Consider the following 22,147-nt stretch of genomic DNA (forward strand, 5'->3'; position numbering starts at 1 on the left):
TCCATCCACTTGTAGGGTTTGTTATGAGAAACGGTCGCGTTGTTTTTGACAGTTGTAATGTCATCGGCCATCTATTGTGTATGGTTCAGTGCTGTGCATTCAGTCATCGCGATGACCGCGGGTCGGTGTTTTGAAGAACATATGTTTCCGTCCGTTGTTGCGTGATTGTGAGGTCTACAGGAAAATACTGGTAAGTACAGAATGGTAATCCATCTTTACGGGTCACTGGCTGCCGCCTTAATATTCGAGGTTGGACAGATAAGAATCAGCATTGCATTGCTCGCATCGCATTGCTTTTGCTTATCATTTTCGCATTAAATTTACCCCCTTAAATTATTTCCGCAATCCTCAATAGTGGACACAAGACAGAGTGTACAGACTTTTAGGATAAAAAGGCCTTCTTACAAACTTAACAATAAAACAAACATTGTTCTCGTTCATATTGTACAAGAGTTTATTGAATCGGTGACTGTTAGTTGGACAACGCGAAATAATAAACTCTTTTGTTATGATGGAAGTACGCACTGTATGAACGAAAATGATAGCGAGCGTCGGCCACACTCCCCCAGGGTCCTGGCGAGAAGATATAGGAATCTTCCTACTAGTGTTTTCTTCGGTAGTTTCACGCGCAGCGCGTCAGCTCGTAAATGTAATGATTATTCTTCACCCGCACGTCACACCTCTATGCTTGCTGCTTAATACGATTCGGAATTTACGTCTCTCTACTGAGTTTATGGTTTAGCTGATTCCACGCACAAATACGTTATATCGCGCAACTGGTTCAATTGCTTCACGGGACACACGCGCACACAATCACTGACGTTGGGCCAGTTCTACCTGGGCGGCCGCCACGTTATTGATGTTTTCCTGAACGAGTGTAAGATTGGTTTTCCACGAAAGCAACAGGTCGTGGAGCTGCTGCCACTGGGGACGACCGAACGTCCGGTGCATTGTGCTCGAAATGTGAACCTTGCGGGCTCGCTGATCCATTCGCGCACGGACAAGCTTCGTCTTCAGGACTTCGATGATGAACGGTTCCACTTCCTCCTCCTTAATCTGCAGTTCGTCCTGCAACTGTTGGAAGGACATTTCCGAATTGCTCTCGGCAAGTTGCATGAATGACAGTAGACGCATTTTCTTAATGTTCTGTTCGTGATTCAGACCTGCCAGATAGAAATAATATTATTAACATCTTTTTCCATATCACATCACCTTGAAATGTTTTACCTTGCGAATTGACGAACTCCTTGTGGTGCTTGTAGAACTCCAAGTAGCTTGGCAACTTTTCTGAAACAAACACCGAGAGCAGATCGTGAATGAGCTCTCCCTCAAGAAACCGAACCGGCTTCAGAGAGAGCAGTGGGTCGAGCAGGAAGGTGTTTGGGTCGGCCAGAGCCGTAACGATGCATTTCATTGCATCCTCACGAGCGTACGACGCATTATCGGCAGTGTACGTTCCCAGCAGCTCAATCATTACTTTCGATGCCAGCTCGCTGTTCGTGTCCTTCAGCACATCGTGCAGCAGGCGGTATAGCTTTTGCATTTGCTCGTTTGAGGGTGGACACTGAGCGAATTGCGCCTTCAGCTGCTCCACTCCAGTGAACACTTCCTTCACTTGGTTCACTTGCTTCGCGACCTGTACCAGATGGTAGTAGACGTGGTACCGAAGCGGAGAAGTTACCTCCAGGTTAGTGAACAACCGCCACAAGCTAAAAGAATTCAACGGGGAAATCATGGGTTTGAACGTACAATTCAACAAAATATACCGCGTATCGTCACACTTACGACTGCAGGCAAACCCGGGCAAGGTTGGGTTCCTTCGCCTTCGTCATCTTGTCACAGAACGACAGAATCAGGTTTTCGCCCCGCTCCAATGGAATGGACACGATGATGGAAACGATGCTGTTCAGCACGGCATCGATTTCTTCCGGCGAGTGGGTGTTATCCTTAAAGCACACATCGCACACACCGATAATCTTGTGCAGATCATCCTCGATACCCTTGGTGGACTTTTCTTCGCTAATTTCCGCACCCAGCTGCTTCAAAAACTGCCGCAGCTCCTGCGCCTAAATACGGGAAACCGAAACATAACCTCAATCGATCTGTTGCCGACAAGGAGCGCACGGTAAAAGGTGCACCGCAGGATATCCGTAGGCCGGTTTGTATGATCCACTGCGTCCCTACCTGATCGTCGAAATCAGCATCAATAAAAACAGCCGGTCCTTGCATTGTGCAGTCGATTTTTTACGATAAATTCACGCACTGCAATCGAACAACACGTCGCAAAGATTTGCCTTCTTCTTATCGTTGTGGTATTGCTGTCAAACTTTATTGACAGTGCGATGTTGACAGTAGAGTCTCTGTTGCCGCAAACGAAAAAGAAGAGCAATGAAATGTTTCACGTGAAATATTTCATTCAAATGGATTCACATTCATTCACTTGGATGAAGAATGTGCTCCAATTTTGGTATTTTCTTAAAAGACTGTGCGATATGTTTGTGAAATGTATAAACAATTTAAATATGACCGCAAACATTGATTAATGTATGACTTTTTACAAAGACAATATGATTTATGTGCTCTTACAATGGCGTCTTCGTGAACCTTCCATATCCACGTGTTTTGAAATGCTGCCACGTGCTTCATTGCATACTTAGCACGTTGTTAGGAGATTACTGATTTACAGCTATGAGTCATTAGATTTTGTCATCAGTGTCACAATCTGGCAACGAATGAACGTAACTACACCATTCGCTTTATATGTCAATATTTATTTTTCCGTTTTTTTGCCGTTCATTTGTTTCGTTCCATCTCCTTTTATCTGGTCTCTTCCACCGACTCTCGTATCAATTTCGAAAATTGCTCTATAGACTTACATGCTACGGTGGCTCACCGAACCGCACTACATCCCGGAACCTGGAACCTTAATTTCCTGTCCTTCGCATTACCTTTCCCAACATCCCCGCGTCTGTTTCAGGGTTATTTTTTCTATGATTTTCTCGCGTACGCATTTGTGCACCGCCCAATGTTCCAGCTTCCCGAACGTCCTGTATAATTGGCCAACAGCGGCAATGCTGTGCTTCATTCGCTAACCCTCAACCCCTAACCAGAACCGATATTTTCCAATAAGTTTAGTAGTTTTGCGGAGAGTTGTCTCCAGCATGCTTGTTGGCTGGCTTTACTGCGTAGTGCCGTGCGCCGCATTACTATTCGCAAATGTTTTCGTCCCGCCGTTTTACGTGCCGATAAAATATACTATTTTTGTTTTGTTTTGGTTTTTGTTTGAATAGAATTTGGGCTTCCTTGTCATTTTTCTCTTTTGTGTTGTGTTTTGTTGCGGTTGCTGTTACATTGTTTTTTTTTTCTCCATTGTTAATTACCATACACACACGGACAAATGTTACAGATGGTTTATTTCGATAGAGTTACGATAGAGTTTGTGTTATTCTGATGGATAACGTTGCCGTTACTTCCAGTGGTAAGGTTGTTTTCTTTTGGTTGCTGATATCCATCTCAAACACTTGGCATTTTTTGTTTTTGTTTTCTACTGATGACGGTGCTGTTGCTTAACTATGCTTATCGGGAACGGGAAATTGGGGTTTATTTTCTTTTTTACTCTGGTGATTGTATATTTTGTTGCCGGCTAAGACTTAATTTTCGCGTAAAGGAGTGTTTTTTTTTTGTTTGGTTGAAAATGTTCGATTTCCGTACTTCAATATGAGTGTCGTTATTTAAGTGGTGTGACGTTTAGCTAAATTTCGGATTCGGATATATGGGGCTTGGAACGTGTTTTTACGAAACTCTAAACATTCGACTTTTGTTGTTGTTGCTGCTGCATGTCCTACCGAAGAACTCATCATTTATGAACAAAAGACAGGGATGAAAACGATGCGAACGCATATGTTCGCGTATTTCGTAGTGCTTTCGCTTCCGCATGGCCATAACGTATGAATCTGATAATTTCTCTATTTTGATATAGGTATCTATGTTATTATGTATATATATATATATATAGTTAGATTTAATCATATGTATCGTTGGAGTTGTATAAAATTATGTACAATCGGAGTGTAAGTGTGTGTTTGTGTCGGCTAATGAAACTTATTTTCTGTTCCCCTAATTACGTGTCAGAGTAAACAAATAGTAAATTAACGCTACACATTTTATCCTCCCTCTCTACTGTCACAGTAATAGTAGCTTACTATTAAACAAATAAAAAAAGAAACGAATATATAAAAAAAATCACATTGTTTTACGAAATATGTATTACGGAATATTAACTATTATGTAGTGTTCGTACGGTTTTAGTTCGCGAACGATAATCGCCTGCTTTAATGTTTCGTTTTTGATGACCATTTTGTTAAATCTATTACTGACATCTCCGGATATGTCGGCCCATGAATGGTCCATGTTCGCGCACTCCCGCCATGATATAACATTGTCATTACCGATCGTCTACACGACGCGCTTTTAGGCACTTTTACGCGTCCGCACTTTTATTTTGACATCTTGTTGCACAAAGGGTATGGATCATGATGGTCATAATTTATATATGGATAAAATTCAGTGACGGAAAATAATTAAAATCGGGTAGGGGAAACCCTTGTATCAATTAGACATTTATAATTCAACTTTAATTAAATTTAAACATCCGTTTAAATCATAATTATCTCAAAAATTCATTTTGACCATACCGCTAGCACACTGATGCACTGTGCAGTTGCAGCAGAAAAGCGCCCGCAAACGCTTAATGTAGACGATCGGTCACGATGGTTTAGTTTGCATAATTTTTGCATTCCTTTTTTGTTTAATACATCCTGTAATCCTGTTTTCCGATATGTGGGAATAATTTGGGTGATATAGTGGAGCATTAGATTAACGGTTTTACGGTGACTTTCTACTTCAATATCCTGCTCTGGAGTTCAAAAACAGAAAGGTTCGATATAGTTTGCCCTTTTTGCTGCAATAAAGCCATCGGCAGCAGTATTGAATGTTTTAAGTTTTGGGTTTTGGTTTCCATACCACTCCAAACACAATATGACGATGCCATTTATTCTACACACGTGTGGATGAGATGGGGTTGGGGAGGGGGACTTTAAATTTCGGTGGCGCTGTTGAAACGATTTGTGTTTTGCTTCTCCTTTGTATCAGCAGATGTGTAGAGTACATCTGAGATACATCAATCGTTAGTCGCAGTGAAGTGCCTTGAGAATATGGTTCATTTTATGTGGTCAAATAGTGCGTACATCCTAGCCGTATAAAGATTACTATTGTCTCAGAGAATTGAAAGGTTCGTTGGCGATTGGATGACTCCCCGGATATTCCCGGATGTGTGAGTGTGTGTGTGTGCTCTTGTAGGATCAGATGTGTAATTCCAATGCGGTTCCACGTTTTGACTTCTATTGCCATTGTTTTTTAGAAATGGCAAACGAAATAGCAACAAAGTTTGTATGGTGAAGTCGACTCACCGCTGCCATATCTGGACAGAAAGGAAGCGTAGGACAGTTCGGTTGTGTGTGTGTTTTGCAATCCAAAATGGGTATCTAAATGGCTAGAATACGCTCAGCAATTGTTGCTCTTCTCACAAGAGTTTGACGCATTAAATATTCTATAACACTGCTGTACGTCTGGTGGACGCCATTTCACTGCGATGTCTTAACTGGCTGGCGAGTGTTTGTCAAACAGAAATACAAAGCTTACACCTTAACTACACGCTGTACACATACAGTCACGTACATACACACAGGACATGTAGAACACTCGTACATACGATGCACAACTTCACCAATAGAAGGTCTAAAAGAGTAAAATTCTTGGATGTTTTCTGTGGAACAGAAACTCAGCTGGAACCTGACGTTCCGGTCAAGAAATAGCTGCTTCAGCAATAGTTTTTTTTAAAGATTCTTTATCAATCCAAACACATCAGTTTGAGTATCTGTTGGTGATTGGGCTCTTCTCACGGATTCTTAGTTTATCCTGTAACCTGCCATTTGCGGTGTACACATCATTTTTTCTTCCGTCGTTCCAGTCACCAATCACATACATCGATATCCAATGCGATGTTGGAACACGTTTTATGGAGAGTGGACAGCAAGGGAAAGAGGATAAAGGGAAGTGGGAAGTTTTTTTTTTCTATTTATCGTTTAGTGGGTTTTCTACTTTTTTAGTTTAATTGTTTTACGATTTCATTTCTACTACTGTTAGGGCTTAAGGTATGCTTCCCCTATTCGCGAACACGCTTCCCCCCGGTGTTGCGCGCAGTATACCGGAAAGCAAAGACATACCGTTTTTTTTAGTACATTTTACTACTGCTTTAGTACATCTTACACCTGCAAATCATTCTCTCTCTCTCTCTCGTTCGCACTATATCTAATAAGTATGTAGCGTTATCTTGCGTTATTGTTCTAGTTTTCTGTGTGAGTGCTGGCGTACCTGGAATAATGGTTTTAGCCGTTTAAGAAAGCTGCAAGCGATTTGCGAACCAAAACCAAACCCGCTAAAACATACGGCAATCGCCCATCCGGTCGGCGGCCATCTTGTGATGTCCGGGCTCGGAAAGCTTAAACCACACACACGGGGGTGGAGGATTAAGAGAAGGGAGGGAGAAAATTCAACAGGATAATTCGTATCGGTATTGTACCGGTACGCAAAAAAAACTCAGCGAGACCCGTTCTCGCTTACTGCCGATTGTGTTTTTGTGTGTTTTTATTTTCTTTGTGTAAAAATTCTAAAAACGGCAAAATACTTCCGACCAACCTTGATCCCCCAATAGGGCCAGGACAAATTGTGATGGGGTTTGGTACGGGGCATGTTTGGGGGTGTGGGTTAAGGGAGCAGAGGCCTAAGATAAAAAGAACGTGTCTTCATGTAGCTGTTGTTGCTGTTGTTGTTTTTTTCGTCCCTGCTAAAACCCCCCCTTTTTATACCTCTACAACTGCCCTCCTAGACGGCAGAAAATGGTTTCTCCCGAAACGCAACTAAAGCGAAACGTCACATCCAGTGAAAAAGGATGTGAGCATTAGCTAATGATTGTATTTTGCCATCTGTCAATTATTGTTTACGCGCCATCAACTACACGCCCCCACACACGCACGAGTGTTGCAAGGGCTACTAAGGGTTAGGATGCTACAATCGGATGGGTATGAAGTAGTGCTCGAATGAGTTCCGTGTGCAAGTTGGCGCGGTATAATGCTGTCTGTTGGAGCGTTCTCTAAAACCAAGGGTTTCACATCGTTTCCTGTGTGTGCGCGTTATGCGATTATTTCAAGCGGTAAGCGATGGGTATTGATGAGTTTCGAAATATTATCTGATTTCCCTGTTTCTTTTTTTTTATTTTGCTGTAGGATAATACTACTATTTGCACATTTCACATTTCAGTGCCACCTTCGTATTGTTTAGTGTATCAGTCATCTGTCACTTTGACAATCGGTAGTAGTAGGCGGGTCACACCTGTCAAAATATTTCCCGTTCAAAGTTATTTCCCTACCGGTACATGTGTGGATGTGTTGCGGGTAGGTTCGAAGCACTAGACACGGTACTAGAGTAAGTCTAGTTCAGTATGTCTAGTAGTAAAAAGGCTTCTCTAAGGGTGCGTATTGGAATCCTGATGCGCACTCGCGCGGCTGTGGAGCTAACGTATGAAGGTGCGAATACTGTTCAATGGAAGATAAATGCGGTACTTTTTGTTGTGGAACAGATCTGGTGTTGAGCATTCCCTGACTGTAGTTTTTCCCTGGCTGTTGGTTGATTCAAAGCAAAAAAAAAAATAGGAAGGATCTTGGTAATATCAACAACAAATTACTCGCCTACATTTGGTTTTGCCTTCCGCTATCGATCGACTACATTAGACACTTTTAGGCGTTTTTATTTTGACAGCTGTTGCTGTCATGGATCATGATAATTAGTGGTCCTAATTCAATTCGGCGTGTATACTACAAGTTTAATAAACAATTACATTTTTAAGTTCAAACTAAATTATATTAACAGTTTTGAAAATTTAAATTAGAATGTAATATTGCATAAATTATTTCAGAACTTACAGCTAGCACACTGATGCAGCAGAAAAGCGCCTAAAAGCGCCTAATGTAGACGATCGGTTAGGTTAGGTTTCATCAACTATTTCTTTTGCTCATCTTCGGTGTATAGTTACGGTCTCTAAATGAGGGCAAATCATGTTTTACTACACACTGCTGCCTTCAATTTTATCCTCTTTCAAATAGTTTGAGTTTCTTTTGTCAATAATGTACACCTAACGTCTCCGAAATTGCCAAACTGCCTGCTAGTAGAAGATACTGGAGAGCCAATTAACGAGGTGGAGATGAACTACTTTTTTCTTTTTGCTTCCCTAAACACGTTTGACGTTTTGAGGATACTTCTATAGCGGACGTACTCTAACGTACCATATGTTCGAAAACGAAGCAGTAGCTGGAAAATGGATACAACTTGCGTACTATCTGCTTACTATTATCCAAAATGAAAAATGGCCATCAACGGGGAGGTTGATTTTAACCGAAAACGTAAAGAAGAGACAAAGCAGATCGGTGAGGCTTTCTATGACATTACATTAATTATTAAGCTAAGCTTTCATCTTCGCAAGAGAGCCTGTACACGATTAACATTAAAAAGTTGGATAATTTGTCCCCTTCTTTGCTCTTGTTTTGCTCTCTTCATTCTGTTTCGGTTTGCTTCACTTTAATCTCTTCTCCACTAACGCTACAATCCTTGCTATGAATTTATTACATATTCGACTCTTTTTCATTAGTTTCTACCGATTTCTATATCTTTTTGTTTTTTTCTTATTCTCCTTCTTCTTGTTTTACTATGATTAGGTTGATTTCTTTTGCGTTCGTGTGTGTGTTTTGTTTGTTTGTTGTTGTTTACTTTAGTTTTCTTTTTCTTTATATTTACCATAATATTCATTATGTGGTATAATTGTTTTCATTAATTGCTAGAGTTCGTGTTGTTTGATCTCCTTCTGCTTCTTTGCTGCGTCACAGTTGATGTTGTTCGTTTTGTTCAACGTGTTGTTCGTGTTGTTCGCATTGTTGTTTTCTTCTTCTCCTTTCGTTTATTTGTTTGTTTTGGGTACACTGTTTACTCCCTTTTTCAATATACACCCTGCGCGGTTTTTGATGACCAACCAGACAGTCCTGCGAATGGTAAGAAAAGTTGCAAACATTAATTCTTCGGCCCAATATACTTTGGGTTCACGTACAAAGAAACAAAAACGAAAAATTAAATGATGTTCGTATGTAAAGTAACCACTTTTTACTTAGTTTGTAGCAAACAACTGTTACCGGCAATCTACACGACGCGCTTCTGGAGCATTACGCTTTTCTGCTGCAAATGCGCAGTGCATCAGTGTGCGCCTGAATTTTTGAAATATTTCATTGTGATTTAAAAAGTTGTAAGTATAAATATAAGTAATGATTATATTTACTTATATAAGTATGGTGTATAAGTAGATTATATTTACTTATATAAGTATGATGGACAAGTACTCAAAAGTAATGATTTATTTAGGCAAGGATTTCCTCTACCCATATTTCATATTCATAGAATCATCCACCATAGGGTTTTATCAATATTGTCGTATAACCGTCGAAATAAATTATGACCATTTACCATCATGATCCATTCGTATTGTCATAACAAACTGTCGAAATAAAAGCGCGCCAAAAGCGCATCGTGTAGATCATCGGTTATGGCTGCTGTCCATTGTAAGATCCGAGGCCTTAACTCAGCCCCATTAACGTAAGGCAAACTAGAGATGCGATATTAAATCAAATGTCTACCATTGATCGGATGAGCGCAGAAAATGGATGTCGAAGCAAATAAAGCCAAGACGGAACGGAAGAGAAAGGACACAACCAAAAAAGCACACACACAAAATCCAATAAAAAAGTTAACCAATAAACCGGTATACTTACTTCATATAGTGCCGAAAAATTTGTTCTCCAATTAGCGTGATTTTTGTTTGCGTCGTTCTTTGAATGAATGATGTACTGTAAGAGATGTTTTGCGTCGATATTCCGAATTCAGACGTGTTTTCGGTGGTGGTGGTAGTGATGTAGCAAGTAGTAGCTGCTGTGGTTTTTTTTTGTTAGTATTATCGGTGGTTGGTAGTGGTGGTGGTGGAATGGTGACGATCGATTATTGCACTCCATTTTATTCGAATGGATTAATGTTTCGTTTTGCATTGCGAAAGAATGGTCAGTGGGACAAGGCTGCAAGTACTAACTTGGCTTAATTTGCTTTGTTTCGTTTGGTTGTGGTGTAGCTGTGTGTTTGTAGTCCGTTCTGTGCTTTGTAGTCGAGCAGGTAGTATGCAACAGTGCCGGGCTTAATTCAACGAACAAAGCCATTGCTGATCGTAAGTGATCTTTGCTGGAGGGTAGTATTCGTGCTGATGGCCTAGCAAACCAGCACATCTGTTTCAAGATGGCGGATGGCTTGTAGAGCGCGATGTTGTTAGTGCGCTATTGCTTCCCATTCCCCACAAGCCGTCACTCGATCGATGATCGTATTCCTCTTTCGTTTTAGTGTCGCTCGGTTGTGTTGCATACTATACTTTCGATACAACTTCTCTTCATCATTATCCTCATGTGTATGTCACGCTGTCTTGTTTTTTGTTTGCTACTAGCCGATATCGATCCCTGCTGTGAGGGTTAACTTCCTAGCGGTTCTTGTGCCCCACTCACTCAAAACGTTATCTGTGCGTCTGAGCGTCGTGATGTTGTTTGGTCGTTGAACGACCCAACTAACGTGTATGCCGTTGGGTGTACTAATCACTGCGCTGGTATCGGAACCGGTTTCGTAACGGATTTGTTGTTTTTAATCTCTCATCTCTTTTTCGCTCGCTTGTTCCATACGCATTCATTCGCTCGCTCTCGCTCTCTCGCTGTCTCAGACACATTCGAACTCGCTCGTACGTTCGCACTGTTTTCGCTTGCTAGTATCATTCATTCGCTGTCATGCTGTCTGTCGTACGCTCATCAGACAAACCACTCGTCTTTCTGTGAGGTTTGTTGCGATAAATCCGGACCTAATTGTCTTAATTTGCCAGGCACCAAATGGGACGGACTTTGGCCATCAATTTGTGTGGAATGCGGAGGTACCCTGCAATAAGACACGCACATTTCCCCACGCCGGAGGATTGAATGTTGTAGTTAATCGGGGAAGTAAATTGAGAGGAGACAGGGATGCCACATTCAACAGGATATTGGTGATCGTCACCAAGATCGAACCTGCCAGCGTGCAGCTGACAGGCGTTGGGTGAAGTAAATGAAGGTTCTGTTTTTGGTGGAGGGGAACAAAAGTTAATTTACCTAATGGTCCCGCAGGGTGATGCAAGTTTCCCGAAGCAGGTAGTGTTGTTGTTTCCCGCGGCAGAGTTCCTTGTAGATGCTTCGATGAACCGTTCGATTCTATCATCTGGTTCACTGTACATGTTTTTTTTTTCGGTGTTCGGTTTGTCGTACGTTTTGTCCCGCAATGTGTTCCACGACAGTGTGCGCAATTAGTAACGCAATACATTGTATTTTGCCATCCAGCAGGATATGGTTACGTTCAGAGATTAAGAACGAAGGTAACGCAGAGCAGTCCAGCAGATGATTGCGAGCAAGTCGTACGAAGTGGCGTCCCAATATTCGGTGCGTAACGCGCGTTATTTGAGGTTACCATAAGGAAACAAAATGGATGACGAAAATGAAGCACATGAGCCGTATGAAAGAAAGAAGAAAAGAAACAAATAGAAACAGTATGAGACACAACTTTCATTACATGAGCAGGCGAGTCAATTCAGCATCCTAAATACACAATTCCGGGATAACGTCAAGCATTAGGATCAAGGTGGGACAAGGATTGGGAGGGCAATACGTTTAAAAGACTTCAGTACTAAAATATTGAACTATTAACCATCTAAGAAGCGTCATACTCGAATCGTTAAGCCTACAGAATGAGCTCTACAGAAGATGCCGATTTGCCCTTGAGGATCTCAACTTCAGGGTTCGGTACTGATCGGTATTTAACGCTTGCATGGTACAACAGATAGGCAGATATCTAATCCATACGACCATAAGTAACTTGAACTAAACCGAATCAGACAGAGCATGGAGAGGGCATTCTCGGGTAGTAAAGCACAGTCACAAGTCCCCTGAGGTTAAGGAAATTGTCCTAAGGTATACACTTACACTGTATCGAAGAGTTTAGTTGGTTGGGTGTGTTGCGTGCGTTGCGCACGTACACGCAGATCGTGATGCCGACGATGCATCCGCAGACGATCAGGCTGCTCACGCCTATCAGTATGATCCATGTCAGCTCGATGCCGAAGATCGTGTTGATGTATCGATCCGGGCCGGGGCAGTTCGCCTCGACGGTTTCATCGGACCCGTCCGCACAGTGGTTGATGCCGTCGCACCGCAGATCCTGATGTATGCAGAAGTCGGGCAATCTACACCGGAAGTCTGCGCAGTTAAGCTCTGTTAAGGAGTATGTGTGGAGAAGAAAACAAAACGAAACAGATGTTAAGATGCCGTGCCGGGCCGTTTAAACGTATCTCTTCGGTACCCACTTGAATCTTTCACGGATGTTATGACCATCTTGAAACCGTTTGTCTCCGTGCCCCAGTTGTCGGTCACGTACTTGAAGGTGAGAAAGTTCGTTTTCGTCAACAACGCTCCCACTGATTGTTTTGTGTCCTTACAGGTCAGGTCCGCCTGCGGTGGGGGGTGTGGGAGAGAGAAAACCGAGTGTGAAGTGGAAAACTTTAAAATCTTGTACTACCCCGTTACCGTGCTCGTTAATCGTGCACATCGTGAGTCGGAAGTCAGACGGGGAGCGAGTGGCACCCGGGAGATAATAAATGAGATAAGTTAGGGTAAAGAGCAAGATCCGGGATCCGCTTGCCCGCAGGAGGCACCAGGAACGGGCAACGGCGGATGATAAACGGAGTCCATAATTTGTCGAATGGATTCCACGCTGGTCCCGCAAACTATTCACATTCTTGGGACAAATCTTTTGCTGCCATCTACCGGCAAACCCGGGAAACCCCGGGGAAGAACTCCCGGGAAGCGATGGTGCTCTGCTGATTGGCGTAATATTTAAACTCTCCCGGTGTCGTGCTTGTGTTGTCTCACCGCCCAGTGACAGTTTGCCGTCCACTAGTGGGGAAGGAGGTGCACATCACTCCGAGGGGTGGCAAACGTTAATGGCGATAAGCTTTTATAATTGTTTTTTAAACTACTTGTAAGTGCAACAGCGCGATAGAGGGGGAAAAAGTTTCGAGCAATCAGACGTCCCCGTTTTTCCGAGCGAACAAAGTTATGGTTTTTAATTTCGCCCTAATGTTTGGATATTAAATATCACTTTGAATATTACTTTTCGTCGAACATTCGGGGGGTGGGCACGCTATGCACGCTGGATGCATATTGCTGACTTTTAATACACCTTCTAACTGTATAACTCACCTTATGCGTACCGACAGCGTGTGCACCGTCATATACATACAAATGATCATTACAGTCTAGTTGTAGCATATCGAAACGTAACATAAATCTCTGCAGTATGGAGTGCGTTTGAAACGTGACCACACAGTTTAGGTTCCTTTCGTTCCTCGACAGAAGGGTAGCACCATCTATTTTTCTATAAAGTAACTGTAGAAAATGATTTTTACAGATCGATTCCATGTAATCTGAAATGGAGAGAGAGAGAGAAAGAAAAAAAATGGTTAGTCCTGCGGTTTGTCCATTGTGTACAGGTTGATTGATATAATACTATGTGTGCTTTCAGCGGGTAGAAAGCAGATTGATTGGAAAGATTGGCTGCAGGCGTGTTGGGTTTGGTGGTCAAACTTTATTTTAAAAATCGTGCCACCGTTGACACAGAATTGACTCGGAGATAGAAAAACGGAAAGTTTAATTAACCTGCAATATGTGTTCAGCTTTTCGGGTGAGGCAGGTAGATGTCTAAGCTGTGGCTGTTGCCTGACAAAAAAAAAGAGACTATACAAAAACTTGTCTATACGAAGGTGGGACCTTGGTCTGTTGGTCCCAATGCTTCATCAACATTGTTTCGCCACAGGAAGTAGAAGGCAGGTAGAGTCATCAAACCGCAAGAAGTATCTTCCATTTGTGGCTAAGTGTAACAACTAAATCTCGTCCCTTTTTGGTCCCCAACCGTACGTTCCGATTCCATCGAAACGTGTGGGCCTACTGGGCAGGATGTGGTTTCATTTTTCATTTCGTATCGCGTTCACACGGTTTGCCCGCTAGCGGTTCTGTCAAATCGGCAAATCGACACAGCACACTCCCTCAAAGGTTCCTCGTTTGTCAAGCGAACAGTGTGCTCAGCTAGTGGAATGACTTTTTTTCCCATCTCTCTCACTCCATCTCTTTCGCTTGGCGCTTGGTAGATTAGGATCAGTGTGCAGGGATGGCTGTCATCAGGAGTGGGATGAAGTGTACCGATCGGCATTTCCCGTTTGGCGAGTAGCGAGTTAATAAAAGTTTACAGTCATCGAACACATCGAGAGAGAGAGGAGCAAGAGGGCAAAGCAGACAGTAGTGGAGACAATGACAAAAGCCCCAGCAGTGCTTCCAGTCGATCTATCACTGTACTGTATCGATAGCCCTCCGGGCGGTTGACGAAGTGACTATCAGACCGAGAGTTAATATACAGGGTGTTCGATAAGTTCGAATACACATTTTTCATTATTTTCCCCCCATGGTTCTATTCCATTCTGATAGTGTTATCATGTTTAACTACAGATATAAGCTTTAAAATTCGCAAGGTGTTGACTTTCTGTCAGTTGTGGTTTTTTTCGGAGATAACAACAGAAAGAGGTTGAGTATTAATTTTCCTCGCGTCAAGAATTCATTTTTTTAGACCAGATACTTCCAGTCAGACTGCGTTTAAAGTGGTTTTAAAACGTTTTACATAATATATTTTACCAGTTGTGCATGCTTAGGGAAAGATTTTACTTTAATTTACCGTTTAATTATGCGGTATTTAAAGGGAAAATTAGCATACCTCAAAGAATCAATGTCAAACATTTCAAAACTGCACGAGAGGGTAAATTAAGGGCTGCTAAATTTCTCTTAATTTACCCTTAAATAACCGGGTAATTCAGGGGTGATTTAAGGGTAATTTAACGAAATTTAGCTCACTGAGCTACATGGGGTGCAACGTGTCCAGAAGTAGCCTCCAACATGTGACAGAACGTTCCACGCTTTCCAAATGCTTCGTCCCTTACAGTTTGATTAGGGGCAGTCTCCAAATCCTTGATATTCTGTACAAAACGTCAAATTAGTGCGACGTACTTTTACACTTAGGTGCAAGTTGTTGCCTCCAGTCTTCGGAACCTCTAAAGAGATGAGCACTAGGAGCAGAATTTGTCGCAATATTGATCCAAACCTAATTACTGAACGATTCCACCAACTTTTTGAACACAACTTTGTGGGCTCTCAGTTCCCTGGGTTTGAATATTATCGCCTTTTTGTTCTCGTTCTGTGCTATGCCGATTTTGAACGAGTGCTCAATATTCAATATATTAAAATTTCTGAAAAAAATCCCATCCCAAATCCCAAGTCGTTTCGTTTTTTTAATCGTATTATGAAAGTGAATTCGAAAATTATTGAACACCCTGTACAGTTTGTTTTAGCAGAGGGTCCTGCAAGCCGGCATCGAGAAGCGAAGTAAAGAAGAACTTTAACGTACAAAAGAGATGAACTTTAGGAGGGTGACAATTTATCAAGCAAGTCGACGTATCCATCATACATTCCTTGGAAGTTTGCAATTATTGGAATATATGTGCCAGACGAGACAACTTTATGCAACTTTGCGCATTCTTACTCGGACAGTGTTGAACGTTATGCCATAACAGGAACGCTGTTGCTAGTCACAACAGACAGTCGCACCTTTAAACGTAATGAAATATTACTACACATGTCGAGCAGCATGTCGGAGCTCTGAAGTACAGAGTGCCTCAGCATGGCCGGCGTAGAACATTTTAAAAGGATTGACACGCGGATTGAATCTGTTTTTGCACTTAAGCCACTCCATTCGTCCCCGACACTCGTCTAAGTCGTCATCACCCTCAGAATGAAGGCCAGCAACCAGCAACGCTCCAATGTACGACAAGCGCTCCAAATGGCCACATGACACCACACGCCGACTTACTACTCCCGGCGTGGTAATTGGCCGTTGATTACGGTTCGTAAATAATACAAAAACTTCCGCACCCGCGCTCAATTATGCTCAATTAAAAAGTAATTACTGTCCAACTGTCGTCCAGCCCGGAGTCGGCCGGGGTTTTCGGGTCGGTCCGGATGCGTCCGTCTACTAAGCGCAACGGTCCCGTTCAGGTGATGGCGGTGACATTAGCGAAGAAACACCTATCATCAACCATGTGCCATCATTTGGGCCGATGGTGCGTACAGAAAACATTTGCGTGTCCGATGATGACAATTTAGTCGCCGGTCGCCGAGTTTTCGTGTCCGATCCGCGTGATGCCGCAACGCCGCAATTGCAAATCACGTTCCTGGTGGCAGTAAAAACGGCATTATCGATGATTTTATCGATTACATCGCATTAGTTGGCCACAACAACACCGCCGCACCCGACAGTCGGGGACTTTGCACTTCAATGCTAACAACGTTGGAGAATTCGAGTGGCTGGGTAGAGGGTTTGCTTTCTTTTATGCTTCTTGCGCCCGCTGCAGCTCCTCTGCCTGGTTTGCTTCTTCACACACACACACACACGTACGGATGCGCAGCGGCCGGTGCCGTATGTTGCCGTAATGTGCCGTGCAACGCCATCCTCTCAAGCCCTTTGCTAAGCTGCTGTTGACACTTCAGGGACACGGTGTCGGCTGCGAAGCAGACCCGGGGGTGCCATGAAGGACACTCCTGACACACTTGACACGCCAGACTTTCTTACGTGTGCGGTACGGTCCTGTTTTCTTTCCGACCACGCCGTGCCGTAGTGCTGACACTCCGAAAAAAAGGTCGCTTCGTCAAGCGGCAAAACGCGCATTTCGTGAGGCGCGCAGGGAAAGGACAACGGTGTGCGTGCCCGAGCTCGGATTCTCCGGCTCCGGGAACGTCACTCAGCAGGAGGGCTTGTTATGATGCGAATTAGTAGCAGCAGCAGCAGCACGCCCCATGCACACACGCCACCAATGGCGGGCATTCCATGCAGTGATTATTGAAACTCATGTAAAACCGTTTATGACGTTCGACGCACGGAATGGTGCCGCGTGCGACGTGCCGGGATGCGGTCCTTTTCAAGCAACCCTGGGGAAAGTTTAAACCCCTGGCAGTGTGGTTTCGCCACCACAAAACGCCAAGAAATATGGCCATTCAGCCGATTGCCAAGCGATATTGAAGGGACGTTTGCCCTCTAGTGATGGCGGAAAGCAAAAAGTGAAGGCATCCTTCTTCCCAGCTTCAGGACTTCCTTTTCTTTCCCACACGGAACTCGCTCTCGTCTTTCGTCTCTCGCGACAAAAAAAATGGGTGGATTTGTATTTTTTTTTGTTCGTTACTGTCAGAGCTTAAGTAGATACTTCGGTCGGTATGAAGTTTGTTTTTGTGTTGTGTTTGGCTATTGTGTAAAGTTTACACGCCATTGTCACCCCATCCGGCGTTGCCCGGGCCGATCCACTTAATCTGTTACATACTCTGCGTTTCAAGTTGCACTTGGCGCCACCGTCGGAGAAGGAAACAGATACGCAATTAGCGGAACCACTACAAAAACATGCCCCCTCCAACATGCTGTGGTGCTTGTTCAACCATTGTGGAAAACGTTTAAAATTTGCTAGCGGTGATTGCTGGCGCGACGTGTGTGATTGTGTTGGGCGTAGTGGTGCCGGTGGGTGGATGATACATGAAATATTTCAGTGAAACTTTTCAACTTAGTATATTTAGATGAAATTACAGTTTAATGCAGAATGTTTTTACATAAGCAAAGTGAGTAGTTTTTTCTCGTTAGAACGGTCTGGCCATATTTGGTCCTGATGGGATTTTGGTCAGGTCTGTTCGTGTGAAGACCGGCGCCGCTACCATCATGCCACCGGGTCGCCTCCAAAGTGAGTAGTTGGGATGGGTGAGTATGATTTATGAAACTGAATGAATGAATTTGAATCCCTTTATCTCTAACAACCTCAAAGATTCATGACTCCTCAGAGATTCGTGACTCCTCAAAGGTTCAAGACTCCTCAAAAATTAAAAAATCATGCCAGAGTTGAAACCCCTAAGAAAAAGCTTCATAGATGTATGATTCCTCCCATAGATGTATGATTCCTCAAAGATTTATGAATCATCCAAGATCTGTGAATTCCAAGGAGATTGTGCTTAAGGCCATGAGCGGCTTGATTTGGCACTGCTCTCAGTCTTCATGAATCTTGAGAGTCATGAGAATGAGAGTCGATTCCCGATTCGAATGATTCCTCTCCTGACGTTCATATGAATGAATCTTCTCAAAAGATTCATTAAGTACAACGTTATTCTAGAGTATTGATATCACATTGAGAATAGCCGAGGTCTTCAAATATAGACATAAATGCTGTAAATACTATTAATTCCTAGATAAATACATCTTAATATTTCTTTCACTATTTTCCTGTCACAAATGAGATGTCTTCATTATGTAACTTTCAGCACAAACCACACATCCCACGTTTCGCCCATCTGGCGAGATTAGCCCACGTGGTATGGTATTCTGGCGTATGCAGGGAAAAAAAAATCATCCGTCCTCACCTGAGCCGAATCGAAGAAAGCTAACTTTTATCGCCTCGCCCTCCGACAGGTGTGGGATAGAGCCTGGCCCTCCCCCGCTCTTCACAATTTTCCTTTATTTCGGGTTTCCTTTGAGGCAACGTTTCGTCGGGAGGGCGCAACCCCGAAAAGGTGCGTGGGTGAATAGGGATAGAATACTATGGTGGACAAACCAAAAAAAAACAAAAGAAAACAAACTAAAAGAAGGACAAAGAAGGTATCTGCTGATAAGGTTCTGAATATCCGGTCTCTTTCAACCGCATGCCCAGTGCACCGATTCGTTCGGTCGGTCGGTTCGTGCGGTTCCCACTTGAGCTCAGCGTTGCGTGAATTTCATCAGCGGTAATACTTCCATTCCCCCATTTCCCCCAGCCACTGGTGCGCCCCCCGTCCCTTCCCCCCCCCCCCCCTTCACGTCGTGGTGGACCGGAATGATCAAAGGACTAATGTGCCAGTTTCGATTCTCTTCCTACTTTTCCGCATGGCTTACGATTGGAAACATGGCTGCGGATGTTGTCCGCCTGATGCTGGGATTTGCCGTACCGGCTGCCGTACGGTACAAAAGGCTTCGCCGGCACACATTTTCGGATTCGGAGCGAAGAAGTTTAGGCCCGCAAACTGTACACGTCCACGTCCACGTCATTGAAGTCGTCAACGGGGCACGGGAAAACGTACGAAAGCGCCATTATGACAGTTGCGTATGTTGTGCTACCGGTCCCGTCCCCTTCGGGGCTGGTCCCGCACGAAAAACCGACCGTACCGGGTGGTGCTGGTAGTGGTGGTGGTGTGAAATGTTCGAATCGAATCTGTGGCACACATCTTGGTGGCTGTCTCTCCATGCTGTGTGGCCGCACACACAGGCTAGTGAAGCACATAGCTTTTATGAGGCAAATCCCTTTAATCATAGCAATTTATAAATTTCTATACCCAAACTAAAACCGCTAGAGCAGTGAATTCGGTTGCCGACTCCCGGGGTGCGGTGGAAAACGGGAAATGGAAATGGGGGCTCCGCTTTGCCGGTGGTGGTGGCATGGGCCGAAAGATATTCGCCGACAGCAAGGGTCGCGATTTCTCGTGAGGAATGAGAAAGCTTTGCGCGAAACCGGGTTCTGTTCGATATCAATTGAACTTACGCCCCGGGAAAATGTTGCTCGAATAGGGGAGGGGGGGGGGGGGGGGGGTCAATAATCTGCAGGAAATGGGCACGACCGAAGAACCGTGCATTCAATTGTACGTGGTATATCGCCATTTATCTTTCGCGTTTAATAGAATAGCGACCCGCATGTGTTCTGTAAGAGGCTAGGTCCAATTTCTGGAAGCTTAACTGCAAGCTGCACGAGCGCTTGTGAGTGAAATTTAAATAAGGTTGAATACATCTGTATTCACACCAACCAATTCATCCGGCAGCTGGAGTTCTCTTTCAGAATGGGGATTCCTGAGGAGCTCTCGTCTAATCTCAACTCACAAGCAGGAACTCATGGATAGACACTAGCTCTGTGTAAATTCAATATTCTTTTATACTTTTAAAGATTTAAAAGACATGTTAAGCTTTATATAACTTCACGAACTTCATATAAAAAGCGTATTGCGGTAAGATCCTTCAAAGATGCTGATTAAAGTACCCATATGGGTCCAATCTGACCCGATCGGTTAGCCTTTTTACGAGTGCCTCACGATGGATAGCCGAGCAAAGACCGTCAAACGTATAAATATATATATGCACGTCGAGCCCCGGTAATGAGCTTAAATTAGAACGAATAATCCACTCTCATTTCGCCTTCCATTAGTGGTTCGGATCACGGCTACGAGCCCCCGACGGGGGGGTGGGTGTATTTTTTCTTCCTCCATCGAACATTATCGTTCGCACATTTACAACTATCCCTTTTCGGAAGGGTTCCTACCCAACTCCTCCCCGGGGGTGGAAGATATTATAGATCCAGCAACAACCGTGAAGCAGCTCACCTTAGCTAGTTCAGTTGCGGCGGTGGCGAAGGAATCCGTTCGAACTTTAAGCGGGTAACTTTGCGAGGTCGGATTTTTAGCACGCAAAATCCCCCACCAAAAAAAGGAAGATGCGCGCAGCGTGTGTATGTGTGGAGCAATCAAATTACCACACAGCGGTGGAAGGCGTTAATGGAAATCTGGGCACATTTGCTGGTGGAAAGGAGCGCCACAGAAGCCAACAAAAAAAGTCGAGAAGTCGATCGAACATCGAAGATATTTCTACATAAAATTCTTCTGCCTTTCTGCCCAGACGGGGGGGTGGGACGAAAATCTGTGCCGTGTTACGACGGTGTCTGCGCCGTCGCGTCAAGCGAGTCGTCGTTATCCGGCGCAATGTTACGATGATGAAATTAATAACCTTTCTTATCGGTGAAACATTAGGCCGTATAGGAGATAATGTGTGCGGCGTAAAATACGGCCTTTCTTTTCCGCCATTCCCGCCATTGCAAGCGAAATGGTTGCGATAGAAACGTTTGCCCGAAGGGGGCTACGGTAAAAGTGAACGGAACCTTACAACAGTGGTGCCGGTGGAACGCTAGAACATTACAACCAGATACCAGTAGGCATTGGCATTGTAAGCGGAGATAAGCAGATGCTGCTTAGATTAACTTTAGCACGGCGGTAGCTTTATGTCTTTTTACAACGATTTTCCAATGATTCGAAATGGAAAATATCTTCCAGTGGTTGAGTACCGTTCTAAGACTGTTGTTTCCTTACGGGCTTTGTAAGGCCTGCTATACTGGGTTGGCCACAACACGAAAGGCCAGAACACGAAAGGGGAAAAAAAGGGAAATGTACGCTGCACCAATCATACCAACGATCGTTTACTTATGCCGGCACACGGGAACAACATTCTCCGGCAAAGGAAGCACCAGATATCTGTGGCATGCCCGGGTATGGGTGGAGCTGGTTGCCAGAACAACTTCGTTACCGGAGCACAGTATGTACGAATGTGAGGGATTTGTGCTTTTCATTCCTTTGACCTCCACCCTTCCCCCCACATTACCTCGTAATCCTGCCTTAACCTTACTTAAGCTCGTACATGGGTTGGGTTCTGTTTCTAGTCGGGCCAGAGTCGGCCTGGGCAAAGCATGGGACGGCCCCGACGAGCTGTACGTGTGCGTTTGCGGTTAGACAACATGGGGATGGCAATGTGTTTGCCGAGAAACTTTCCAAAACAGTTATGTGCAGAAATTTACCGCGCATGTAGTGGATTGTCTGCGGCCCTTAAGGTAAGGCCCAAAGCTTTCGGATAACTTATAAAACGTTACAGAAAAGCGCAAAACATTAGCTTACTTTTAGCAAAACAACTAATATTGCAGCATAAAGCAAGTGGATGCTACTATTTTTTCGGGGCCATGACTGTTGTT

The 22,147-nt window shown here is 43.8% G+C and overlaps 2 protein-coding genes across 3 annotated transcripts in view; both read right to left on the reverse strand.

The window, feature by feature from the left end:
- Window positions 1-436: 436 nt before the first annotated feature.
- On the reverse strand, window positions 437-2,309 carry LOC128309415 (eukaryotic translation initiation factor 3 subunit M). The gene is made up of 4 exons (XM_053045794.1): window positions 2,185-2,309; window positions 1,786-2,066; window positions 1,228-1,709; window positions 437-1,163 (listed from the first exon to the last, which is right to left on the reverse strand). The coding sequence occupies exons 1-4, from the start codon at window positions 2,227-2,229 to the stop codon at window positions 814-816; spliced, it is 1,158 nt and encodes a 385-aa protein (XP_052901754.1). The 5' UTR covers window positions 2,230-2,309; the 3' UTR covers window positions 437-813.
- A 994-nt stretch (window positions 2,310-3,303) lies between these two features.
- The window catches only part of LOC128299554 (uncharacterized), a 54,094-nt gene continuing 35,250 nt past the window's right edge, over window positions 3,304-22,147 (reverse strand). Inside the window, exons 2-7 of one of the 2 annotated variants that reach the window (XM_053035555.1) lie at window positions 13,467-13,690; window positions 12,572-12,716; window positions 12,192-12,479; window positions 11,328-11,441; window positions 9,930-11,118; window positions 3,304-9,149 (exon numbers count right to left, since the gene is read on the reverse strand). In XM_053035555.1, coding sequence (XP_052891515.1) covers window positions 11,054-11,118; window positions 11,328-11,441; window positions 12,192-12,479; window positions 12,572-12,716; window positions 13,467-13,690 — 836 coding nt within the window. In that variant the 3' untranslated portion in view covers window positions 3,304-9,149; window positions 9,930-11,053. The remainder of the gene's footprint in view (window positions 9,150-9,929; window positions 11,119-11,327; window positions 11,442-12,191; window positions 12,480-12,571; window positions 12,717-13,466; window positions 13,691-22,147) is intronic. The other variant, XM_053035556.1, reaches the window with a different exon arrangement.

This window comes from Anopheles moucheti, chromosome 2 (assembly GCF_943734755.1).
Source record: "Anopheles moucheti chromosome 2, idAnoMoucSN_F20_07, whole genome shotgun sequence".
In the NCBI taxonomy this organism is placed as follows: Eukaryota; Metazoa; Arthropoda; class Insecta; order Diptera; family Culicidae; genus Anopheles; species Anopheles moucheti.

Excerpts from the sequence above, each read along its gene's own strand:
- LOC128309415 (XM_053045794.1), bottom strand. The coding sequence starts at position 2,229 with ATGCAAGGACCGGCTGTTTTTATTGATGCTGATTTCGACGATCAG. Across the intron at positions 2,067-2,184 it reads ATGCTGATTTCGACGATCAG|GCGCAGGAGCTGCGGCAGTT; the intron begins GTAGGGACGCAG and ends TCCCGTATTTAG. Across the intron at positions 1,710-1,785 it reads GCCCGGGTTTGCCTGCAGTC|CTTGTGGCGGTTGTTCACTA; the intron begins GTAAGTGTGACG and ends GAATTCTTTTAG.